At 39.6% G+C, this 25137-nt stretch overlaps 2 protein-coding genes across 2 annotated transcripts in view; both read left to right on the plus strand.

The window, feature by feature from the left end:
- Positions 1-1345: 1345 nt before the first annotated feature.
- On the plus strand, positions 1346-10035 carry Smp_180010 (hypothetical protein; the record flags this gene model as incomplete). The annotated part of the gene is made up of 5 exons (XM_018789184.1): positions 1346-1443; positions 1477-1627; positions 1669-1836; positions 6830-6939; positions 9918-10035. The coding sequence occupies 5 exons, from the start codon at positions 1346-1348 to the stop codon at positions 10033-10035; spliced, it is 645 nt and encodes a 214-aa protein (XP_018654653.1).
- An 11269-nt stretch (positions 10036-21304) lies between these two features.
- Positions 21305-25137, plus strand: part of Smp_172820 (hypothetical protein) — a gene marked incomplete at both ends in the record, with an annotated part of 10596 nt that continues 6763 nt past the window's right edge. The window contains 2 exons of the mRNA XM_018789185.1: positions 21305-21656; positions 22788-22959. Coding sequence (XP_018654654.1) covers positions 21305-21656; positions 22788-22959 — 524 coding nt within the window. The remainder of the gene's footprint in view (positions 21657-22787; positions 22960-25137) is intronic.

Consider the following 25137-nt stretch of genomic DNA (forward strand, 5'->3'; position numbering starts at 1 on the left):
AGTTTCCGGCTGACTTTTCGTGTTACATTCTACTCCAGATCCTTTTATACATTGCTCTTCATACTCCCCAGCACACAGAGCGCTTCCAGGCTTCAAGAAAATCTACTAAAGGCTAAAAGCTTCCGGGTCATTTGAATATATTATCTGTCTAGTTTCCGGTTATTAGTATGCATATAGGTGGAGGCAGAGTATGGGTGTGACCAACAAATGTTTGGTCATTAAATGGTTTATGATACAAAGAGTAATCTAGTTATAATTTGCGTACAGCCTTGAAGGTACTAACGGACGTTTTTGAAACATGATTTCCATCATTAAGAATAATTGACGACCGGAAATCTGATTGCAATCAGATTGTCTACAAATATCCCCCAAATATACGACGTAAGGGGGAAAAACCGACTTTTCCCCTAAATAACCGACGTGCAGGCGAAAAAGCGACATTTCCCCTTTATTTACGCTTTCGTCCGCTTTATTTCCCCTTTACTGGTTGTTTGGGTGGTCCGTCCGTATACTTTACTAATGTAGCCTTTTTAAATGGATAAGTAAATTCTGTGCTTTTGTCTCGCCATTTGATTTCCGTTTAATTTTTTTAAACCCACTTCACTTTTAAAAGCATCTAAACAACAGGTCGGGGGCGAGTTAATTGATTGCTAGTATTTACATACAACCAAAAAAATCAATGTTTATTCGTTTAAAAGGTTGTCAAGTTTCTCCGGCACTCGAGTTTTCAGTCGGAGATGGTAGTTTTGTACAAATAGTTATGATACGAATGTACATAGTAAATTAGTACCATTTCTAATCTTTGTTTCTTATTTCTCTTGTTTATTAGCTTCTGTAAACTTTGTTCCTCCCTCTAACTATACATATTTCTCCGCTTCGGGTGTTTTTAATTTTTTTTGGCGAGACTCTAATTTATGGATGTACAATCACATTTGAGATGGCAGGTTATATAACCCTCACTTAACCTTGGTAAGTAGGTGGGCAGCCCAAGTTCATTTTAGCGTTGCTCTAAGGTCGTCCGTAAGTTATAGTCTTACCGTTTTTTGTATGGTTCATCTCACTTTGGATTATTCGTTTTCTGATAACTTAAGGGCCATTTTTCACTAATCCGGAGATAAACTTTACTGGTTTGACAGCTGCCAGATTCAAATACTTAATTTACTGTAGGCTGGGTTCGTATAAAAAGTCCCTCTGAACTTTTCCCCTGTCAACCGGACGTTCATATTTATTTAGGCGTGATTTTATATCTTTACGACCGGTTTGTTGTATCTGTTGCTGATTGTATTTTTCAAATCTTAGGGTGAGCATAAACTTTATTAATATTTCTTCTGTAGGTACTACAACCATGGATCGTGATTATGCTCCACTTTCGTCCAGCTGTGTAAAAAATCTTGTGGATAAGCTTTTTGATAAACGCAAATTGGCATCCCAAGAAGTCGAAAGGTAATTCGTATTGAGTACTTACACTGAATATAGAGTTGTCAAGGATTATATTAGTCAGGATAAGCTTTCAGATATTTCTCGAATCATTGGATACTTCAGCCAGGACTTTATTCAGTCTGCCAACCCTCATACTCGAAAAGGTGGTTTATTTGGTCTAGCTTCTGTAGCTATTGGACTAAATGAGGTAACGCAGTCATATGTCGCTGTTTATTGCAACCTATTTAGGACGCATGTCTTTTTCACGGACCAATAATTTTACCCATAATTCGCACATTCCATGATAACGACCCACGCGTGCGACATTATGCATGCGAAGCCCTTTTCAATGTGATGAAAATAACTAGGAAAGAGACGTTAAATTACTTGAGCGATGTACTTGATGCCATTAGTCGAGTGAGTCACGTTAATTCGAAACTATTGATACTGTTTTTTGATAACTAAGAGTACTTCTTGCTTTTTGCTATACATATTTGTACAATATGTTTTTTTCTATTCGCATACATTTGTAGACAGGGTACGATTTTTATACGCGACTGTATCTAGTTCAGGTGTTACACCACTGAAAATAAGTGTAGTTTTGTTGATCAACTACCTCCTCTGAAATAGTTGATCGACTGTCACTCAAGAAATCATTTCATTGATCCTATGAAGGAAGGGGTTAGAAAAGGTCGACCCTAGAAATGTCACTCCTCACCTTACCTCACGGATTTCCGTCTCCAGCGGTAAGGCTCCTTGAAGAACGGAGCTAACACGTCAAAAACCTCCCACAAAAACGCCGTGCGTGACCGGCTCCAAGCAGTTGTCCCTTGGGCTCTGCGGTTACGCTCCCAGGTCGTTAAGACCAACATTAACCCAACTTCCTTTTCAGGTCCCTCATGAAATACCCTTCCACGATGTGGGCAGCCGGGAAGTTATATTAGCCCTCATACCCGTAACAGCACACGAGATTAAGTCGGTCACATTCAAATCCTTCCTACACCACCTAATAACTCTCTTATATCCACGACTAACCCTTCTTACGTCCTTTTATCACCTCGCACCACTAGGGCAAGCGATTAGAATACACGGAACGTTATTCTCGGTCTCCTGAAACCACGCTCTAAACTACATGTAGGAACTTTTAGTGTCCGAACATTGTGCCAAATAGGACAACAGGCTTCCTTAGCTAGGACTTTAGAATCTTACACCATCGATGTGTGCTGCGTCTCCGAAATGCGTATACAAGATCCGAGTAGCGTCATTCATTTGACCTCACCATGTCATAATAAAGAACCAACTCGATTCACACTTCGCGTATCTGGAAGCCCTGATTCTGCTTCCCGTGGCCTCGCTGGCGTAGGTATAGATTGAGTCCTAGGGCAAAACTAGATCTTTTAGACTGGATCCCAGTAAACAGTCGTTTGTGCACTGTCCGACTAAACGGAACAGTAAGGATTCGGAAAGATAGGGACACTCATCGTTGCCTCTTCGTCGTCTCTGCCTACTCTCCCACTGACTGCAGCTCAGATGATGTAAAAGATGAGTTTTGCAGAAAGTTTTCTGACCTTCTCCGAAAAGCTAGGCGCTCTGATGTAGTAATGGTGACTAGCGACTTTAATGCTCAGGTAGGTAAACTAAGTGAAAGGGAAAGACACCTAGGTGGATCTCGTGGTGTCGTGGCTCAAGGAACAAATAATGGCGACCGTCTGTTGCAGCTACGCTCCGGTAACCGCCTATTTCTTGCAAATACTAACTTTAAGCACAAGGAAAAACATCTTTTGACATGGCGACCCCGAATTCATCCTAATGTTGGACCCTACTAGATCACATCGCTATCATCCACCGATGGAGGGGCTCGATAGAAGACTGTCGCTCATTCTGAAGTATATGCTTAGATTCAGATCATGCTCTAGTGCGAGCACGTATCTGTCTGTGTTTTACTGGACGTAGGGAAGACGCTGCAAGGAAGCCTCTTAGGGTCATACTTAGTGATAGGCTAGCTAAGAATATATCTCAGGAACAACTAGAGAAACAGTTAGGCAGCCATGTAAGTTGTGCCCACCCCAAGGCCGCGTGGAATGACATCCGGGAAGCTGTGGAAATAGCAGTGATATCTACTAGTACGGTAAATCATAAGGTTAGGGAGAAACACTGAATCTCAGCAGCATCTACCGCACTGATAGATGCTCGAAAACTCATCTCATCTGGCTCTGAACATAACGAAGAGCGGAGTCAGCTTAAGCGCAGTCTAACAAGAAACCTACGCAATGACCGCGAACAGTGGTGTGTAGCGAAAGCAAGAGAGATGGAAAAGACAGCGTAGGAGTAGGATGGAAGAAAGCTAGGGGCGGCCAGAGCAAAACGTGGCACAAATCCATGAAGTCAGTGACAAGTGGGATGAGCCATGTTGGTAGGTGTAGACTACTTGGTTGGGATCCGCGAGATGATAGCAACCGATGGTTAGAGACCTTAAATGAAATGGCTCAAAATCTTTTGCAATGGAATATACTCCTTGAATAACATCTTCAAATCCTAATCTTTCGGATTACTACCTATACTTTTACTACCTCTACCACTATGGGATTTGAATCGACAACTGCATCTCTGTGCTAATTTGGTACGGCAACTCGAACAGATGTACCTACGTACGAAGTTCTACATTGTGACTGACTGACTGACGTAGCTTAATATCATCTTAATATTATCGTTATCATTTCTCAATACCTTAATTTTAATTTAAACCGATATTCGTTTATGAAATACTAAACCAGATATTTCAATTGTGATTTCTATGAAAAGCCTATTCAGTGGGGCGAATTCGATTTCCGTTGGTTAATAACTGAGTTGTAGTTTGTTAGTTGTCTTTAAGTAACTAACATATCAAAACTGCATTTGTAAGTGTTTAGTTATCATGTGGTTGATTAAAGGTTAGATATCAAAGTACAAGTAATATTTCTTTTTATTAAATACTAGAAATGAAAGCTAGGGAAACTACTTTGTGACTGACTGAATGGTGTAAGTAGACTAATATGACAATGTGACATTTTCCTGAATTTCGGATTAACAATATATGGTTTCCGTAATCTTAAATGCAGCTGATCCAACTTATGTTTTGCGGTAACTTGTTGAAAATACTAATTTTTATGTTTCGGTACTTATTTCATATTATTAGTTGGCCAATTTTGTTTTGTTTAGGGTGTGTCGGACTCTGATTCCTCTGTTCGTCCGTCAGCTTTACAATGTGATAGACTTTTGAAAGAAATTATCATGGAGACTGAGATTTGTGACTTAACAGATATTGTCTTATTACTCAAAGAACGTATTTATACGAACAATCCTTATACTCGTCAGTTTATTGTTTCTTGGGTAAGTCAGTTGGTGTATCGGCTATCTGCAAAAGTGATTTTCCTCCTTATATTTTTGTACTTGCTAAGTCCACTAGCTGTGGAGTAACTAGAAAGTGACGCCAGAACAATATGAAATCTAGCAAAATCGTGCATGCCCATAAAGTGTCATGTCATTCAGCAGATATGATTTTAGGAGAAAAACAGGTATAGGAGTGGAATTAAAAGATATTTTTAAACTTAATCCAATTTAAGGAGTGAAGGAATTCACACCGATAGTTTGATATGTATTATATCGCTTGTGTTCCAAGATACTAACTTATAATGTTTACTAATTCTTATATTTTCTAGTTCCAATAACTTCAGGAACTGTAGTCGTGGACAGGTGTGATAGTGATAAGTCTTGCTAATTGAACGCTAGACTCGGATCCTAAGCTGGTCTCGTAACCCTTCGGCTAAATCTACACAGCGGCTTGAACACGAGAGAAAAGGCGCAAAATATGTGAGAAGAACTTTACTCCAAATGTTCATTTATGTACAGAAAGTATAGGGTTTTTATAGTACCTTAGAAGTCCTTGAGTTCTCCTGAAAATTCTGGAATGCTACTAAACATGGTAACAGTGTGGTAATTAGCCGATCAGGAACTCTACATGTGACTTTTCACTTTCGTGATGTTTCTAGCAAAAATTCTAGTCAATGCTGATTGGATAAAATGTTTCTTAATGTTTCCTGAGCCTTTCTTGTCTACTACGAGAAATTTTGTGGATCACCCCAACAGATAGCACGGTGTCTCCGAATGTACTCATATTTTAGCTTACATAAGTAGTCTATTCCTGTTTACGAATTTTTCATTCCCTTACTTAAGCATATTATTTGAGAGCGAAATTCGAACTGAAGTTACAAATAAACTTCTAGCCCCCTTGAAGCTACACTAAACTATCATTTAAGCTTAATGAACTTCACTAATACTTTCATGCAAGTTTCCGTTAAGATAAATTGGGCCAGTATCCAATATTGTATTTATAGCACATCCATTGACAGATCTTCAGCTTGTTTTATAATCTGGTCAAAAAGTTGTTAGACGTGTAGTTTGGTAACTTTTGTATAATTTCAATTAGCACATAATATAAGTTAACGCATACAATATCGTCGTTTTTGGATGCTTCGGTCATAATTCCCGAATTTTCATCATCATATGTTTTTGGTCTATTAAGTGTAGTGATAGCAAAAAGCTAATTAATTACAGACTAGATATAAAAGAAATTGAGAAAAGTAAAATCCAATGTCTCTGTAAATCACCAAAACGTTTCAAACTGACCAGTGGTTCATTTATTTTTGTAACAATAGTTGTTTGAAGAGCGAACAAGGGCTCTTAACCTCTTTTGCTCACGAAAAATAACTTTGCCGACATTATTTCGTGACCGATTACTTAAAAGAAACATACAGAATGCTAAGTACTCCTTTGTTTACTTGAAGTAGCAAACATTTTTGGAAGGTGATCAAACCGAGCTATTCTTTCCCTCAATGGCATTGATGACATGTGAACGTCTCTTGATTTCTACTACATTATGACTCCCTTCACTTAATCCATAAATTAGTTTGTCATCATTACTAGATAGGATGAATTTCTGCTCACTGTAGAAACATTTCGGAAACTTCAATTTTGTAACCTGATACTGTAGTACAAATCATTTGTCAGCATATCATTGCTTAGTTATTATTTCTTCTGGGCTATGATAACAGTTGTATTTACTTTAAGTATGTTGAATCAATTAGTATCTTGAATCTGCTAGTTAATTTTAAGAATCTAGCTTTCTAAATTCTACGCATATTTCACCTTGTTAATCAGTTAAACCCTTAATACTCATGATACTGCGTGTTAAAACACAGGTTTACGTTTTCGTTCGTAAAGTTTTATGTCAAGCAATAGCCAGTAAATGATTTAGTGAATAATTTCTATTTTTATACTTTAATATACGTTAGGTGTTAAGAGATTGGTTTATTAAAACTGAAAAAAATCAGTAATATTAACGTGACATATTGATAACCCTTTTATTAATCAGATCTCTACGTTGTATGCTATACCTGGACTAAAAATTTCTGTTTACTTGCCGCAATTATTGGATGGGCTTTTCCGTATACTTGGTGATCCGAATCCGGACTTAAGAAGGCAGTAAGAATGATTGTTGTTTTGTGTTTTAAATAAACGTTTTTATTTTTACCTGTTTTAAAGTGGAATTTCGGAACTTCTTAATTTGAACTGTATTGAATAAAAGATATTCTAAGCAAACGTGATCCCCATGAGTTACAAATACTATCAGATCTTCAGTGCTGAATTAGTTCGCAATATAGCCACCAAGCCAAATGACTAGAGTTTGGTGTGTCGCATAGTATTGAATGTTAGGTGATCAGTAACAGGATGTATAGCTCTAGACATAAATCTCAACCTTGTCGATACTGACCATAAAGGTATAGTTTAAGCAAGAATGAGAGATAATTTTCCGTGGAATCAGACCGACCTCATTTAGATCTGCGATGTTTTTGACTACAACTTGTAGGTAAATGGATCTAATCTAGTTCTCGAAAGGTCGGTTCATTGACAGTTTAAATCTCATCTGGAAAGTATGGGTTTCTTCGAGTTTGGAGATACTTTTCGCGAATTAGTTCCCACAGACATGTAATCTTTTTTAAACTACTCTGATTATGCACTTAGTTGTATTTCAGTAATGGAAGTAGGAAGAAATCACCTGCTTAGCGTTTGTTTAAAAAATACTCTAAATATGATTTGTGTTTGTATTAGTCGACAAAATGTCCTATTACTGTTAAGTACAAAGCAGCTTTTTCTTATTCACAATCATCAGACCGGCTATCGCTGTTACCAATAAGGTGTTTTCTAAAGTATATTAGCAAATACGTTATTAAAGTGTGTTTAGTTAAAGATAGAGGGTATTTTCGATTGATATATTGTGAATTTCTTCCGTTTAGGTGCAAATTGAATCTCCTGTACTAGTTGAATCACCATCGCCTATTGGGGCGTAGAACCTAACTGAAAGAATGTGAACGAAATAATACTCATGCTACGTAATATAATGCTAAATAACCCTTCTAAGTTATAGAGTGTAATTTCTATCTAATTACATAGTTCGACGAAGCTGTAGATATTCTGTTGGTAAAATTATTTTATGTAGTAACTTGTATTATTCTGTACTCTTTTTGTTTCTATTTAACTTCAACTGTGCTCGAATAGTGTTTCATCTTAAGATGTACTTTGATAGTTTTTTTTTCAATATTCCGTCTTTTGTACCGATTCATCTACATTTAAGCTGACTTTTAGCACTTGAATGATTCTCAAGTTGTTTTCACTGCTAATTGATATTATTTGCACCAATTGATCAGCAGATAGTAGCCAATTTCATGTTGTCTAGTTCTTAGGGAATAGGAAGTTTTACCGATTAGTTTGCAATCTGGTCACTAATGTGAGGGACTCGAAATTGAGGTAAATACTGGTTAATATTCGATGAAATTGGTTAGTGTAAACTATTTAGTCCTGCAAAAGGTCTATCCCGGTCCGAATAACTCAGTGGTATTTTTTGTGACTGACACATGGTTCAGATTCTACATGTTATAACGGAGCAAATATTGCAGAAGTTGGAACTAGTTTTTCGAATTATTATTAATTACAATTTTGTCGTATAGTTACTGATTAATTGGATTACTACGTATATATATTCCACTTATCATGAACTTTCTGTTGATACATTATTTATTTATTTGAACACATAAATATTGGTACAAAGGGGCACCGGATACATATGCGCCACATAGTTACAATGAGAATGTGAAGAGACAAAGAATGTAAGGTGCATATAAAAAAAGGGAACAATAACGAACATAAATTAGTGTATGATAGTGAAATGATAATAACGAGAAAAGCAGTTCAGTTAGCAAAGGTTACAGCAAGATTGCTACTGACTTCTATTCTGAGACATATCTGATAACGTCGCTAGCCACTGTGTTGCACCATCTCTAGGATCCCAACCAGAGAGTCGTGAAGGACCAACAGAAGCCAGTCCTGTACAGCTTTTTTTCATACCACGACACCATGTCGTGCACTGACCACCTCTCCACTTTTTCAAACCAATCTCAGCGTCGGCAAATAGTGCACGATGTGGAATTCTCTGGAACGACATTCGTAGAACATGTCCAAGCCACCGAAGTCGGTGTTTCAAGATAGTGATACCAAATGAATTATCGTCACTGTGCCCGAACACACGATGCCGAACCTCTGCATTACTAACATGTCGTTGTCACTAGATGTTGATACATTAACCACTGTTTCACGGTTTACTTTTCCTAACTTTTTTCTAGTCTATTACTCACAGTCTCCTCTATTCATAGTCACTTTTGGCTTGTTCATGTATGGTTTTTATTTTTAACTTTGTGATGTGATTCGGTGTGGTATGTCCGTATATAAACCACGTCTGTTTAAAATAGAAATACTGTAGAGGCTGGGTGCTGACGTTTGAACTCAAAGGTGGGATATAGAGAGAAGCTCACGAATAGTAGATCATTGGGGACTTAGCTTAAGGTCTTTAGTGCTGGTTGGACGTGTAATTGACCGATTCTGAGACTAAGCTGTCGAGTAAATAGTAGACCAAATTAGGATCAGTATTCTGGTTAGTAACTAGGCTCATGACATCCGTCAGTGATCACAAGACATAACACTATAGAGAGCTTAAACTCCTTGGAGATTCCAGATATCCCTTGCTGAAGATTCCCCAGTAGTGCAAAACCTAGGTCCAGTGGTTTCTGCCGACTGACTCTAACCAAATAACATAACTGTACTTAAGAGATTTAAGTTTCCTAGTGTCCCACCATTTTTCTGGAACCCTTTGGCTGGTATTTCGGGGCTTTAAGTGGATCATGCCATTATTATAGGTGTCATTCCGTATCGTTAAGGGGTTTATGTGCTCTCATACACTGATTAAACTTCAAAGTTTACTGAAAAATAGTCATTTAGTAACTCTCAATTCCTCGCTGCATACTTTAAAATATTTGGTAGATTTTACGTAGTGGCTTGATGGATTTTAATGATAATTTTATCTAATACTAAGTTTAACTTCTTCACTTTTAGTTCTCATTTTTTTTTAGATGCGAAATGCTTTTAACAGATTTACTCAAAGAGATTGAAGCTAATCCAAATGAAATTGCATTAGATACAATGATCAACAGTTTAATTGTACACTGTCGACTTTCAGCAACAGGTTAGTTGTTTGTTTAGTGTTTCGATGTGTAACTTAAGGCAATTTCTTATATTAATAGATACTGGCTTTTTATCACGTATTATCATTTTTGAACGTTTTACTGGTTGAATAGAGTTGTCAATTTTCACCATCTACCTAGTATTTTAAGAAATTGTAATAACCAATTTCATCCTATTAATTCACACATGGTTCTCATATAGCAGTCGAACACACACTTATCGGATTAATTCATTCGTTTGATGCAAAGTGAAATAGGTTTGTTGCTCCTTATTTGACCGAATAATAACTATATCAGATAAACCTGACCATATCAGTTTTCCAGTTTGAAGTAATGGTCACAAAATCATACCGAACTGTAATGGATGAAATATCAGTTCAGTCAAGCTTTTCTGTAGATACTCTTCAAAGTTTGTTTTATAAAATCTATATTGAAATCAAGCATATACTTTAGCTGATTTACTTAAGTTACTTTTCAACAGTTTGGGTTATATCGACCTTTATTTATTTTTTTTATTTAAACACATACATATTGGTACAAAAGGGCACCAGATACATATGCGCCACACAAAATAATGAAAATAGGGAGAGAAAGGATGAAAAGATAAGGGGGACTGAAATGTACAACCAGAAGACTCTTTCAGTTAAGAAAGTTAGAACCACTCTTTATGAAGAAAGTAAAAGAAGGTTACAGCAGGATCGCCACTGGCTTCTATTCTGAGCCATATCTGATAACGTCTCCAGCCACTGTGTTGCACCATCTCTCGGACCCCAGCCAGGGAGTCGTGAAGGACCAACAGAAGCTAGCCCTTTGCAGCTTTCTCCCATACCACGACACCATGTCATACACTGACCTCCTCTCCGCTTTTTCCAACCAGTCCCAGAGTCGGCAAATAATGCGCGACGTGGAATTCTCTGGGACGACATTCGTAAAACATTTCCAAGCCACCGAAGTCGGTGTTTCAAGATGGTGACACCAATTGAATTATCGTCACTGTGCCCGAACACACGATGCCGAACCTCTGCATTACTAACATGGCGTTGCCACTGTATGTCAGCAATCCTTCGGAGACAACGATGATTGAACACAGAGTCGTCTAACATCCCCAACTCGGAGAGGCCAGGTTTCACAAGCATAGAGCAAAACTGCTCACCGACGCGTTGTAGATCCAACTTTTTACAGCCAGACTAACATCACGAAGGCGTCAAAGATGGCCCAGATTAGCATAAGCCGCTCTGGCTTTCACTATACGTGAACCCATCTCATCACTCATGCCACCGCCAGCACTTATGCAGCTACCTAGATACACGAACTTCTCAACTACTTCAATCTGCTCACCATCCAGGGTGAGTACAGGATGAGAATCCTACCAGTCTTGTAGGAGTACTTTGCACTTGGAGGGTGCGAAGCACATGCCGTACCTGCGGACACTGATTGCCAACTGATTAAGTGCGAATTGCATGCCTTGGGCATTATCGCACAGTGAGACAATATCATCTGCATACTCGAGGTCGAGAAGTCGTTCTCCAGGCAGCAGATCCACACCACCATTACTTAAACCCATCAGAGCTGTTTCCAGAATGTCATCGATGGCAAAGTTGAGGAGGAATGGTGAGATCAGGCAACCCTGTCTAACCCCACTGCTTGAATGGAACAAGGGAGAAAGGTGGTTGTATGCCCTCACTCTGCCTGAGGTGTTCGTGTACAGGACCTTTAAGATGTTAATAAACTTCTCAGGCACACCCTTCTTCAATAGACAATCTCAGAGGACAGTCCTGTCCAACGAATCAAAGTCAGCCCTGATATCAAGAACAGGAACAACGTGAACCCTTTTTAAAGATAGGGACGATTATCGACTCATTCCATGATGATGGAGCACTTTCTTGCTCCCAAACCTTTGTAAACAACATAGTCAATTCCCTAACCAGAATGTCAACACCATCTTTAAAGAGGGATAGACGTAAGTCATTTGGGCCTGGCGATTTGTAGCGTTTCAAGAGTTGGAGTTTCTTGGGACTTCCGCCTCATTTGGTGGATCAGTCTTCACCGGCCATGGGGGGCAGGACAAACTGGTTGACGTTGCCGGAGCAGCAGGCCAGTTGAACTGCCCTTCGAAAAATTCCGCCCATCGTCCAAGACGTCGAGAGATGTTAGTGATTGGCATCCCATCATCCTCGTAGATTGTTTCACTCACACCAGACTTCTTGCTGCCAGTGGCTCGGATGAGTTGGAAGAGCTTCCAGCAGTTACCAGATGCAGCTGCTGCTTCCATCTCATCAGCACGCTCCGACCACCAGGCTTCTCGGTCCTTACGCAAGCTTTGCCCGATTTCATTACGTAACAGTCTTCGTTTGTGGTCAAACTCACGGTCACCCGTAGTAGACCGACGGGTTTCCATCAGTTGTAAGGAGCCAGAAGAAACCCAGTGCTTGTAAGCGGGACGTTTCGCGAAGCGGCAAGCGGCTTTACTCGCCATTTTCATGGCGTCGTGAAGTTGCAGCCAATGCTCATCTATACTTTTCGGTGGGATGGTAGCTAGCCTAGAAGCTAGCTCCGCTCGATACTTACTTGCAACAGAAGTTACAAACAATTTGCCGACATCAATCTGTCTATTACGACCAATTCATTGGCCACTGAAAAGTAAGGTAAGATTGGCGCAGACCAGGGCATGATCAGACTCCAGATAGGTACTCCAAAAGGAGCGGCAGTCTTGTACACAACCACACCTGCGGTAGCTGATCGCGATGTGATCAATCTGAGTCTAGGCTTGAGTTGCAGAGGGAGGACGCCAGGTGGCACACCGGCGATGACTGTGCCGAAAGTTAGTGCTAGCCAGGAACAGGTTGTGGTCTGTGCACAGTTGCAGCAAATGGTCCCCGTCATCTGTCCTGCGACCAACAAGTCCCCATCGGCCACCTAAACGGAGATTACAAAAAGACATCGTTTCTCACTCTGGTTTCTTCTCACTTTGATGGAGCTTTCTAATGTAACAACACATAGCCGACTGTTAATGGGGATCCAATAGATTAGTGCTGCCTCAGCTCTAGCGCTTAGCGCGACACCAACGCCAGAAGGACCAGGCGAAGATGCTACAGGGTCCCCGGATAAACGCACGTAAAGAAACCTTTTGAAGCGACAGATGGAGAGCGAATTTGTAGTACTTCACTAGAGTCTTTGAATAGGGGTCTCGGATAGACAACAAATACCGATATTAAGACTTACTAAAGACATAGAGAGCCCTATATGTTGTCCGATATGCATTAGTTTGCGAACGTTGAAGGAAGCCAGTTTGAATGGTGTATGTGGCTTCGTATTCGGTGGAAGTATTCACTTTCGACCAGATAGTGACTGGAGATCGTTTAGATAGAACAGAGTTTCCACCATGGGCGAGCTGCTGCATAAGTTGAAAAGTAAGGATACACAAATTGGGTTTAAAAGAGAGTGAATAAGTGACGCGGTAAATAATAATAATGTGAATTGTCTGACTTTTAGTCGGAGCGTGAATAGTATTTTCAGTAATTATCGTCATTTTATTTGTTTGTGGGCTGTGATACTGCTCGGCTGCCCAGACCGAAGCAGGTGGTTTTCTTAGGGGGCCACACCCCGAGCCTTTGACCTAAAGGTCTGATCCACAAGGTAGTGGAGCATCGTGAGGAGATGCGGTCCCGTGGTAGTTGGTAACCAACGATCGGTTCATACGTCATTTGTTCCATCAGGATACTGGAGCCCATGTGCACCATTGGTTTGAAATCAGGGTTTTCCATCTCCCCTAGGTGGACCCTCCGTGTCCACCAACCCGGTTAAAGCGCCGGACATTCTCTTTTCGTCCTCTCACTTTCGTAGACAACACCCTCGCGACGAGAAGGCAGTGAGTAGGACTTCCCTGACAGAGGCTATATATTCGCGTGGACATGTTCTGAGACTTCGTCAGACATCAGACCATCAGTACTGATGAAACTCCTAAGATAAGTGAAGCGGTCGTTACGTTTAACTATTTCACTCCTTATCACTAATTTAGGCACTGACGCAAGCCGATACCGAAGTAACATTTTACATTTGGAGGGAGAAAAACGCATCCCAAACGTGCTTGCATTGTTGCTTAAGGTTTTCAGAAAATTGCATTTCGCCAGCGTCTTCACAAAACACAACTAAATTATATGGGTATTCTAAGTCAACAAGTCAATCTTCTGGTAGAAGATTAATCTTTGGAAAGTCAGACGATGAAAGTGTTATCTTTAGAAGCATATCTATGGCAAAGTTAAATAATAATGAGGAAAGCGGGCAACTCTAACGAACACCACTTGTACTTGTACTTGTAATGCCTGTTACCCCTCGTGGAGGAGCATAGGCCGCCAACCAGTATTGTCCATCCAACCCTGTCCTGGGAAATCCTTTCCAGTTCTTTCCAGTTGTTAGTCATCCTTTCATATCTGCTTCTATTTCCCGGCGTAATGTGTTCTTTGGCCTTGCTCTTTTCCGCTTCCCTTCACCATTCCAAGTTAGAGCTTGCCTCGTGATTCAGTTTGGTGATTTCCTTAATGTATGTCCGATCCACTTCCAACGTCTTTTCCTAATTTCTTCTTCAGCTGGAAGCTGGTTTGTCCTCTCCCACAGAAGGCTGTTGCTGATGGTATCCGGCCAGTGAATGTTGAGTATTCTGCGTAGACAACTGTTTATAAATACTTGTACTTTCTTGACGATGGATGTAGTAGTTCTCCACATTTCAGCTCCGTACAGTAGGACTGTCTTGACGTTCGTATTAAAGATGCTGACCTTGAAATTAGTTGACAGTTGTTTGGAGTTCCATATGTTGTTCAATTGTAGAAATGCTGTCCTTGCTTTGCAAATCCTCGCCTTTACATCTGCATCAGATCCTTATTTATCAATGATGCTTCCCAGGCACGTGAACGTTTCTACATCTTCCAGAGTTTCTCCACCAAGTGTGACTGGGTTGGTGTTTTCTGTGTTGTATTTGATAATCTTGCTTTTTCCTTTGTGTATGTTGAGGCCTATTGATGCAGAGGTTGCTGCTACGTTTGTTGTCTTTATCTGTATTTGTTCGTATGTATGAGATAGGAGGGCTAGGTCATCTGCGAAGCTCGAATCGTCTAATTAATTCTGAGATATCTATTGTATTCCGTGTTTCCCCTCAGATGTCGAAGTCTTCATAATCCAGTCAATCACCAGAAGAAGGATGGTGAGGGAGAGTAGACAGTCTTGTATGACTCCAATCCTTACTGGAAATGCATCAGTCAGCTGTCCTCCATGCTCGACTTTGCAGTGTAGTCCGTCATATGAGTTCTGGATAATGTTAACAATTTTCTCAGGAACTCCATAGTGTCGAAGGAGTTTCCATAATGTTCTCCTGTCCACATTGTCAAACGCCTTCTCATGGTCAGTGAAGTTTATGCATAGTGACGAGTTCCATTCAAGTGATTGTTCTACGATGATCCGTAATGTTGCCAATTGGTCTGTGCACGACCGATCCTTACGGGATCCAGCCTGTTGATCTCGAAGTCGGGCGTCTACTGCGCCTTTCATCCGGTTCGGCAACACTCTATTGAAAACTTTTCCTGTTACTGACAACAAACTGATGCCTCTGTAATTCTCACATTTGCTCAGATCTCCTTTCTTTGGTATCTTGATGAGGTATCCTTCTTTCCATTCCGTTGGCACTTGTTCTTCCTCCCAAATCTTCTTGGATAGAAGGTGAAACATGTTTGCAGTTACTTCAATGTCTGACTTCAGTGCCTCAGCTGGTATATTGTCAGATCCTGCCGCCTTCCCACTTTTGATTTGTCTGATGGCCACCTTGACTTCTTCGATCGTTGGTGGAGTGACATCTATTGGAAGGTCAGTGTGGGCTGCTTCGATGTCCGGTGGATTCAGCAGGGCTGGTCTATTCAGCAGTTCCTCGAAGTATTCTGCCTATCTTTTCCTCTGTTCCTGAACCTCTGTGATTGTCTTTCCTTCTTTGTCCTTGACTGGTCTCTCTTGTTTACTATATCTCCCTGCCAATTTCTTCGTTGTATCATATAGTTGTCTCATATTCCCTTCTCTTGCAGCTTTTTCCGCCGTCGTTGCTAGTTCTTGCAAGTATTTCTGCTTGTCGGCCTTAATGCTTTTCTTCACTTGCTTGTTTGCTTCTGCGTAGTCTGCCTGTGCTTTGACTTTCTCTGCTCGTGTTCGGCTGTTGTTAATTGCTAGTTTCTTGTTCTTCCTTTCTTGAATCTTGTCCAGGGTTCCCATAGAAATCCATTCCTTATGATGATACTTCTTAGGACCAAGAACCTCCTGACACGTTGAAGTTAGTGATTCTTTTATCCCTTTCCAGTTGTCCTCCAAAGTAGTTTCTTGTTCTTTCAGTAGATCCTGTAGAGCCTGGAACCTGTTGTTGAGAGTTATCTTGAATTCGTGGAGCTTGTCAGTATCTCGAAGGAAGGCTGTATTAAACCTTTGCAGTGCTGTTTGTCCAGTTGTCCAGTGTTTCTTTAGCTTCAGTTTCATCTTGGCCACAACTAGGTGGTGATCTGAAGCTATGTCAGCTCCTCACCTGATTCTCACATCTCCCATTGTCCTTCGGAATTTTTCGTTGATACAAATATGATCTATCTGGTTCTTTGTGGTGTGGTCCGGCGAGATCCACGTAGCTTTGTGTATGCGTTTGTGTGGAAATATTGTGCCTCCTATAACCAATTTGTTGAATGCACATAGATTTGCAAGTCTCTCTCCATTTTCATTTCTCTCTCCTAGTCCATATCGTCCAATTATATCTTCATATCCTGTATTGTCCACTCCAACTTTGACATTTAGATCTCCCATCAGGATAGTGAGGTCCTTTCTTGAGCAGTTCGCTATAATTGATTGCAGCCTCGAGTAGAACTGAACTTTATCATCGTCAATGCTATCATTGGTGGGTGCATAACATTGGATAACGTTCATTGTGATCCCTTCCTTCTTTGTTCTGAATGATGCTTTGATTATCCTGGGTCCATGAGATTCCCATCCTACAAGTGCATTTCGTGCTAATATGGACAGCATTAGAGCAACTCCCTGATTGTGTGGAGCATTTTCCCCTTCGTGAATGGAGTACAGCAGAATCTCTCCTGTACTTAGCCTTTGTTATTGAGCTTGTGTCCAATGGGTTTCGCTGATTCCGAGTACTGCCAAGTTGTATCTCCTCATTTCCATTGCTATTTGACTGGTCTTTCCTGTCTCCCACATTGTCCGGACGTTCCATGTACCTATAAAGAGTGTTGCTCTGGTTGTTAGAAGGTGCATCGGCCTCGTGACTTCCGAAAAATTTCGGCCTTCATCATGAGGCGTCATAATTATTCCTTCAACTCCCAGAGCAGAGTTTAAATGGTTTGAATTATTTTTTTCTGGTTAGCGTTTTTTTAGCGAGTTAGCTTTTCTACGGGATGGAGTCGCTAACCCCATGCCTAACCCTCCTCCTTTGCACGGGCTTGGGACCGGCAGTAATTCTAGAAGAGCTACAGGCGGAGTTAACGAACACCACTTGAAGTAACCAATCTCGATGAGAATTAGCCATAAGCTCTGACTCGACCAGAAGTATTTGAGTAGAGAGCCTGTGCACGGATAATGTACTTCTTCGATACGCCTTTCTATGACAGACAGTGGTACAGAACCTCACGATCAACAAAGTCGAACTCTACCTGAATGTCAAGTAATAGAACTGTAGTATGACGTCGAAAGTTATGTTTGTGTTCTAGAATCTGCTGAAGGGTGAATATTTGGTCTATATATTCACGTACAAGTGTGAACCAGTCAGGTTTTCTCGGATTCACTCTTCAAGAGCTAGAATTAGACATCGAAGTCTTATTGAGGCTAATATTTCAGATATTGTATTAGTTAAATTGATTCCTCTGTGATTATCACAAAAGGATTTTTGTCCTTTCTTATAGACTTGGGTGACCAGCGATCAAGACCAGTAAGATAAGATCACATCCAGTTCCCAGATTTTAGCTAATATTTCAGTTAATCTTACTGCTAAAACTTGACCATCATCCTTAAAAATCTCAAGGGTTAATCCATCAGGTCCTGCTCCTCTCCCTCACTTTAGATTAGTTGTAGCCTTTTCAACCTCACTAAGATTCTGAGGACTTATATCAGTTTGCCATTCAGGTTGCTTAGAGATAATGGGTAACTGAAGTGTCTGAAGGCCAGGTGAACTGTTCTTTCGAGCGTTTTGCCCATTGGTCCAATCTCTTGAATTGAGAACGGCTAATAGTCCCGTCTTTTGCCGAGACAGTTTCACTAACAGCCTTATGTTTAATACTCGTTTTCTTGATAAGTCTGAACAGTTATCTACTGCTACCTATCGCTGCTGCTTTTTCCATCGTTTCTGCTTTCTCTACCCACCACTTCTCACGATCATTATGTAGGCCTTTTATCAGCCTATGTCCAAGCTGCCTCCGCTCCTCATCGTGTTCAAAGCCAGATGGGATGAGTTCCTGAACATCTATCAGTTCTATAGATGCAGCTGAAATCCACTGATTTTTCCCAACTTTTTGTTTCAAGTTACTAGTAGATATCACAGCTGTTTCCACAGCTTTTTGCATATCATGCCATGCTACCTCGGAGTGAATATCACTTCACAGCTGACGAACTCCTTCAGTTCTTGAAATTTATCGTTAACTTTTCCATCAAGTTACTGTAAAGGGTTTTCTCGCTGTAGCTTTTCTACGTTCACTGAGACTCAGACAAGTGCATGCTCAAACTAGAGGATGATTCGAGTCTAAACATGTGCTCCAGGATGAGAGACAGTCCTCCATTGAGTCCCTTGAACTATGATTAATGGTAATGTGATGTATTTGAGTCCGTCGTTGAGTCGAGTGCGGAGGTCGCCACATCATACGATGTGTCTTTTTCTATTTAAAGTTGGTGTTTGCCAGAAATAGAAGATTATCTGAGCATAGTTGCGACAGGCGATCGCGGTTGTCTGTTCTCTGAGCCTCAACAGTGTAAGATCCACCTAAGTGCCTTTTGGTTTCGTTTCTACTTAATCATCAAAATCATCTGCCATTATTACTAAATCAGAGCGTTTAGCCTTTCGAGGATATTGGGATAGCTTCCCATAAAATTCATCTTTAACTTTGTCTGAGTTGCAATCAGTGGGAACGTAGGCAAAGACAACGAAAAGGTGACGGCTTGTGTCCCTATCTTTTCGAGTTCTCACGGTCCCGTTTAGTTGAATAGCTCACAGGCGACTGTCTATTGGAATTCAGTCTGACAGCCTGTTCTGCTTTTGAAATTAATGCTGTACCTACATCAGCGAGTTCACAGCAATTAGCACTGGGATCTTCAGATACTCGAAGGGTAAATCGTGCCGGTTCTTTATATTGACAAGGTGAGGTTAAATGAATGGCCGTACTTAGATCCTGTATTCTCGTTTCGGAGACGCAGCATACATCGACGGTGCGAGATTCTAGAGTCCTAGCTAAAGAAACCTGTTTTCCTATTGGACACAAGGCTCAAACATTAAAAGCTCTAACATGTAGTTTAGAGTGTGGTTTCAGGAGACGAGAAAGAACATTTTTTGAACTCAAATCATTACGATTGGTGGCCTGTGGTGATAGAGACATATGAGAATGGCTAGTCGTAGGGATGGAAGAATTACTGAGAGGTGAGGAAGGGATTCGATCGTCATCTCGGCTGCTGAAATAGGTGTGAGGGTGGTTGTCACTTCCCGATTACTCACACCGTGGAAGGACATTTGTTCTTGAAGGACCTGGAAAAGAAACTTAATTAGTGGTGGTCTTAGAGACCTGGAAGTGTAACCACAGAGTTAAAGAGACAACTGTCTGAGGCCGGTCGTGCACGGTCTTTTTATGGTAAGTTTTTGATGCGGTAGTTCTTCACTTCACGTACCAGCGCTAGAAACGGAAATCCGTGTGGTAGGGTGAGGTGCGACATTTTCAGGGTAAACTATTCCTAACACCTTCCTTCCGTTATGAGAGGACAGCATCGCTGCAGGTACTGGTTGCCCGAAGGAAACACATTTCTGTCACACCTTACTACAGTCACCAGTCCGAATTCGCCCTCGGGTCTCAAGTTTTTGCTGTTAATCTTACCGTTCTTCAACCGACACACCTAGCATGGTAGAATCTAAAAAAACATGTGATCCAGTTAATATAGCTTAGTTGAGTCATCACTATAGTTCGGCCCAGCCACCACGTCAAGATAGCAGCTACGGTAGGTGATTTCCAAAGAAGTCCTAATCACTACCTCCTCGCAGTAGGTGTGTTATTACAAAATGAGACAACGAAAAACGAATGTCCCTCCCTAACCCAGTTGGTGGGTACGTGAAGGTTGCACCTAGGAGAACTGGAAAAGCCTGATTCTAAGCCAATGATGAACATGAACGCCAGGATCCTTGGGGAACAAATGGCATACAAACCTGTTGTTGGTCGCCGACTACCTTGGGATTGCATCTACTAACGTTTCCCCACTGCCTTGTGGACTAGACCTCTAGATCAAGGGCTCGGAAAGTGGTCGTCTGGGAAAACCTCCTGCTTCGATTCGAACATCCATCGTTTATCCGAGCGCACAAGAACTAAATGATGATTGCAACTAGAAAAGCTAATCACTCTTTAATTCCCATTTTCGCAAATCATACATAAAACTGTTTGTTAATACTTGTTTTTACCATACACTGCGTTACTTACCTATTCTTTTATCCCTATTTTGTATATTCCTTTGTTCAACTTCTACAGCAGCTTGCATGTGGTGGGATTGTCTGTTGAAGAAGAGTGTGCCTGAGAAGTTTATTAACATTTTGAAGGTCATATAAACAAACATTTCAGGTAGAGTGATGGCATACAACCACCTCTCTCTATTGTTTTATCCAAGCTGTGACTTTCTTTTGCTTTCTTCATAAAATTGAGAGTAATTTATTTAACTGGAAGAATTCTTTCTGGTTGTACTTGTGTTAACTGGACTACCTCTCCCATCATTATCACTTCACTCTCATACACTAATTTCTACTCGTCTTTGTTCTTTTTTTTTGTCATACCTTTCTTTATCTCTTCACGACCTCGTTGTTATTGTATGGCGCATACATATTTTGGTGCCCCGTTGAACCGATGTTTATATGTCCCAATAAATAAATAAACCGGAGTACGAAGTTTGTCACGGCATACATTTTTCATTTGTCATTAAGTACGAAATATTGTGGTATATTTGTGCCTATATTGATGATTGTATCTCTTTACTCTTCATATTCCGTGTATTGTTTTTCTTATATATACAGTACGATGGATTTTTTCGTGTTACTTTCACTAGCTTGTGCCTTGGCTGATATTGCTTTAAAGCCATCATCTCCACGTAACTCCCAGTTTTCTAATCTACACAATTCATCAATCGTTGTTGACACATCGGCTCAAAGTATTAGTCTCACGCAAAATGCTTCTGATTCTTGGTCCTTAAAAAGCGGAAATATTTGTAACGCACCAGAACAATTGAAACAACGAGCGGCACTAAAGTGGATAAAAACATTTGTTGAAATAGATCCACACCATATGCTTCCATATGCTTCAGGAATTATTGGTGCTGTTCTTCCCTGCTTTATGCTCTGTGGACCATCTGATGCTCTACAAGAAAGAAAAGGTTTGTTTTTAACTTTCTATTTTATATAGCTTTACTCTATAACACATTTTTACCCATCAGTTATTCAATTTCGTATTTCACATGTTTTATTCTAATTGTCATGGAAGCGTTTTCATAGGTCCTGTAATTTTGTGACTAACACAATATATGTTTTAAATATATGCTTTCGTTTGGAACTTGTCGACATAATCTGTCATATTGTAGTGAACAGAACACGACTGGGGACAATCGAATGGATTTAGGCACAAATTACAGACTGTCTCACTAAAATCTGATAACCATACAGTAAACAGTTAATTTGCAAAATAACAATTAATTGACTCAATCTTGACCGTTCTTTCTGTAAATATCAGTCCATCTTCTCTAATTTCATTGTTTATGCATTTTCATACCGATTGCGCTTCGTTCCTGTTCTTTACTTATCGATCTTCTACCAAAATACATTCCATGCCTGACCATCATCATATACTACTTATGTGGATATAAGTAACCACACCACAATATGACCAGTTAATCATGTCTAGTAACTGGCTTTATACGTCACAATTTAGCATTTTTGATTTTCTTGAATGTCATCAACTGGCTTTATCCTTCAAATCATCGATTTTTATTTTGAGTGCTATATATGTCTGTTTAGATGGGCTGTGGTTCTATTCTAGATTTTCTGAAAACTTATTCCTTCGAGTTTTGCTTACCCCATAGTCCATAAAGCAGTGAGATATATACTGAATTTTATTTTAATTGAAGAAATACACTCAGTCTTTCTTTCCGAAACGGTAATAAGTCAGTTATGTAAGCTTTGTATTTATGAATTAGTTACTTTTTGTTTGTAGCATAACTAGGTGTTAGTTGGGCTCTGATTTACTGATTTTTCTGTCTATCTCATCATTCCTAAACTGTATGTGTTTTAGAAGTTTTCAGTTATTATCCTAATGTGACCGAAGCTGCTCTCGATTGTAGCAAAGTAAATCATAAATATATCTTGCAGATGATATGATTTTCGTTCTGTGGTCGTTGTGTATAAAAAGCTTGGTGTGTATCTAGTCATTTTTAAAAAAAATATATATACACTGGATAGGCTGAATTTTATCTTTCTTGTTTTAATTATTCTAACTATTATTCATACGACAGTTGCTCTCGAGACAGCTGTGTGCATAAACGAAACACTTTTGAAGGCTGTTAGATTATTCAATTCATGTACTGTGAATAATTCGGATTCATGCGAATCGAAAGCTCACAATGCAATGGATTCGCGTAGAGTCTCACTGAATTCAGGAAACCAAAGTGAATCTTCAATCAAGTTGTAAGTTTTAATGTTTTGTATGTTTGTGTTAAGATAAATTCATAACACATGCTAATAAGATTTAAATATTTTCCTAAAATTTCTTGGTAGGTAAAATGGCTAACTATTTGATAAGTCTTTTAACTGAACGCCTGAATCGGTTTCCCTATTTTCTTCAAATAACCTCAGGGTAAATCTACACGACAACTTGAACACGAGAGTAAAGGCATGGAGTATAAAAAGAATGCTTTACTCTAAGGTTAGTTTATGTACAGAAAATCGAGGGTATTTATAGTATTTCAGATGATCTTTGGCTTCTGGAAGGTTCTGGAACCATATTGACAGGACAGGTAACCATCCAATCAGAAACGTGGCACGTGACTCTTCACGTTCTAGATATTTCTGAAAAACTATTCAGTGCTGAGTAAATAAAGTGTTTCGCCTCTGAACGTTTTTTCGAGGGATACTTTATATCTCCTCAATACTGCTAGATATGTTTTTCTAACAGCACGTATTTGCTTACAGAAGCACAGTGGTCAGTGCATCAGGAAAATTATTTATGCTTTGGTAGGTATGTAAGTTGTTGTGTAGTGCATGTGATAAATGGTTTAAACATTCACTTATCATTCACCTTTTCGTAACATCCTTATTACATAAATATGATATGAACCACAGCATAGGATTTAATTCCAGTGAGATGAAAAGTTGATTATTGAGTAATCAAGAGCTTTGTGTTCACAAAATTACATTCTAATATAGAAATTTGAGCGGTAAATATGACGTTTACTTTCCCTTGAATCTTATCACCATATAAAGCATTTGTCTATGATTACAGTAATTGATTTCTTATTTACAGTCTTTATTTTTATATCCTCCAATCTGTCGTAATCTGACATTCGTCCACAACTAGACTAATAGTTCCACAATACTTTATGTCTTGATTGAACTTAATATATATTCCAGTTTTATAGTTTATTTCTGCAAGTGAATTTTCGTTTTCTGAAGGAGATGAAGTGTTAATTTGATTCATGTTTTGAACGTACATTGTTTAACATGGTTTGTTTAATATTTTTTCATCCTAACACTTAAGAATATTTTAAGTTTATAGATATTTTGAAATTAGGTTTAAATTTATTATCAACAGTAGAATACACATTGGGAAACATATTGTAATAAATGCCTGTTTTTCTTTCATTAAAAAGACATTGTCAGATATCATGAACAGAAAGTCAGCCAGATTAATCTATATTTCATGATGTTGATTGAATGCAGGGATTGTATGTCTTGATATAAGGATTAATATCAAATTATTAAACATAACTATGATCTTCAATTTCCTGTTAGCCAAGGATGTCATTGACAGGTTGTTTTTGTTTAATTTTAAAAAACCCTACACAAAGACACTAGATTCAACAACCACCATCAAGTACAGGTTCATGTTACCGGACTGAAATTACTCCACTTTATTTTTTTACCATGATGTAATAACATCATCCTACAAACGGCTTCTCTACGGCTTGTTCACTGAATACTTTCCTGGTACTGGTATAAAACAAGGCAGTGGCCAGGAGGAATATTTGTTTTGAGAAATTACAAAGTGATTATATAGTACATATACATAGCCTTCGTCTGGTCTTCAAGTATTCTTCCTACTCCGTGTTTTTCATGTACTAAAGCTCTTCTCCCTGACTGTCAACTGCGACAGCTTTGACGCCACGTTCCGCTACATAATACTAACTAGTAATCTTGTGAGTAGCCTCCATCACACCAGAACATAGTGGAAGGTAAACGAGCAGTCAGTTTATGATTTTCCTGTACCTCGCAGTGTATTATATGGACATTGAGTTAGCATCAGTCAGTATACTGCAAATCATTTTACAATTTTTTGGGAATCATCCAGCTCAGTGACGTTAGATGTTGTCAATCGTGTTTAGGAATGAATCTGTTACATAAACAAAAATTATAGTTAAGCAGAGATGGATAGTGGCTAGCAGTGGAATCCAGGACGCGCGTTTCGTCCTATTTGGGACTCGTCAGCTGGATGTACCTGCATCTCAGAGTTGATGTCCACTCTGGGACTCGAACCCAGTACTCTCGCTTCAAACGCCATCGCGTTATCCACTCGGCCACTGAGTCCTGATAGCCACTTGCTTGTGCGATGGGGTGAAGTTTGAATTCACTTAGTATTGTTTGTTTGGA

Source organism: Schistosoma mansoni, chromosome W (genome assembly GCF_000237925.1).
Source record: "Schistosoma mansoni strain Puerto Rico chromosome W, complete genome".
Lineage (NCBI taxonomy): Eukaryota > Metazoa > Platyhelminthes > Trematoda > Strigeidida > Schistosomatidae > Schistosoma > Schistosoma mansoni.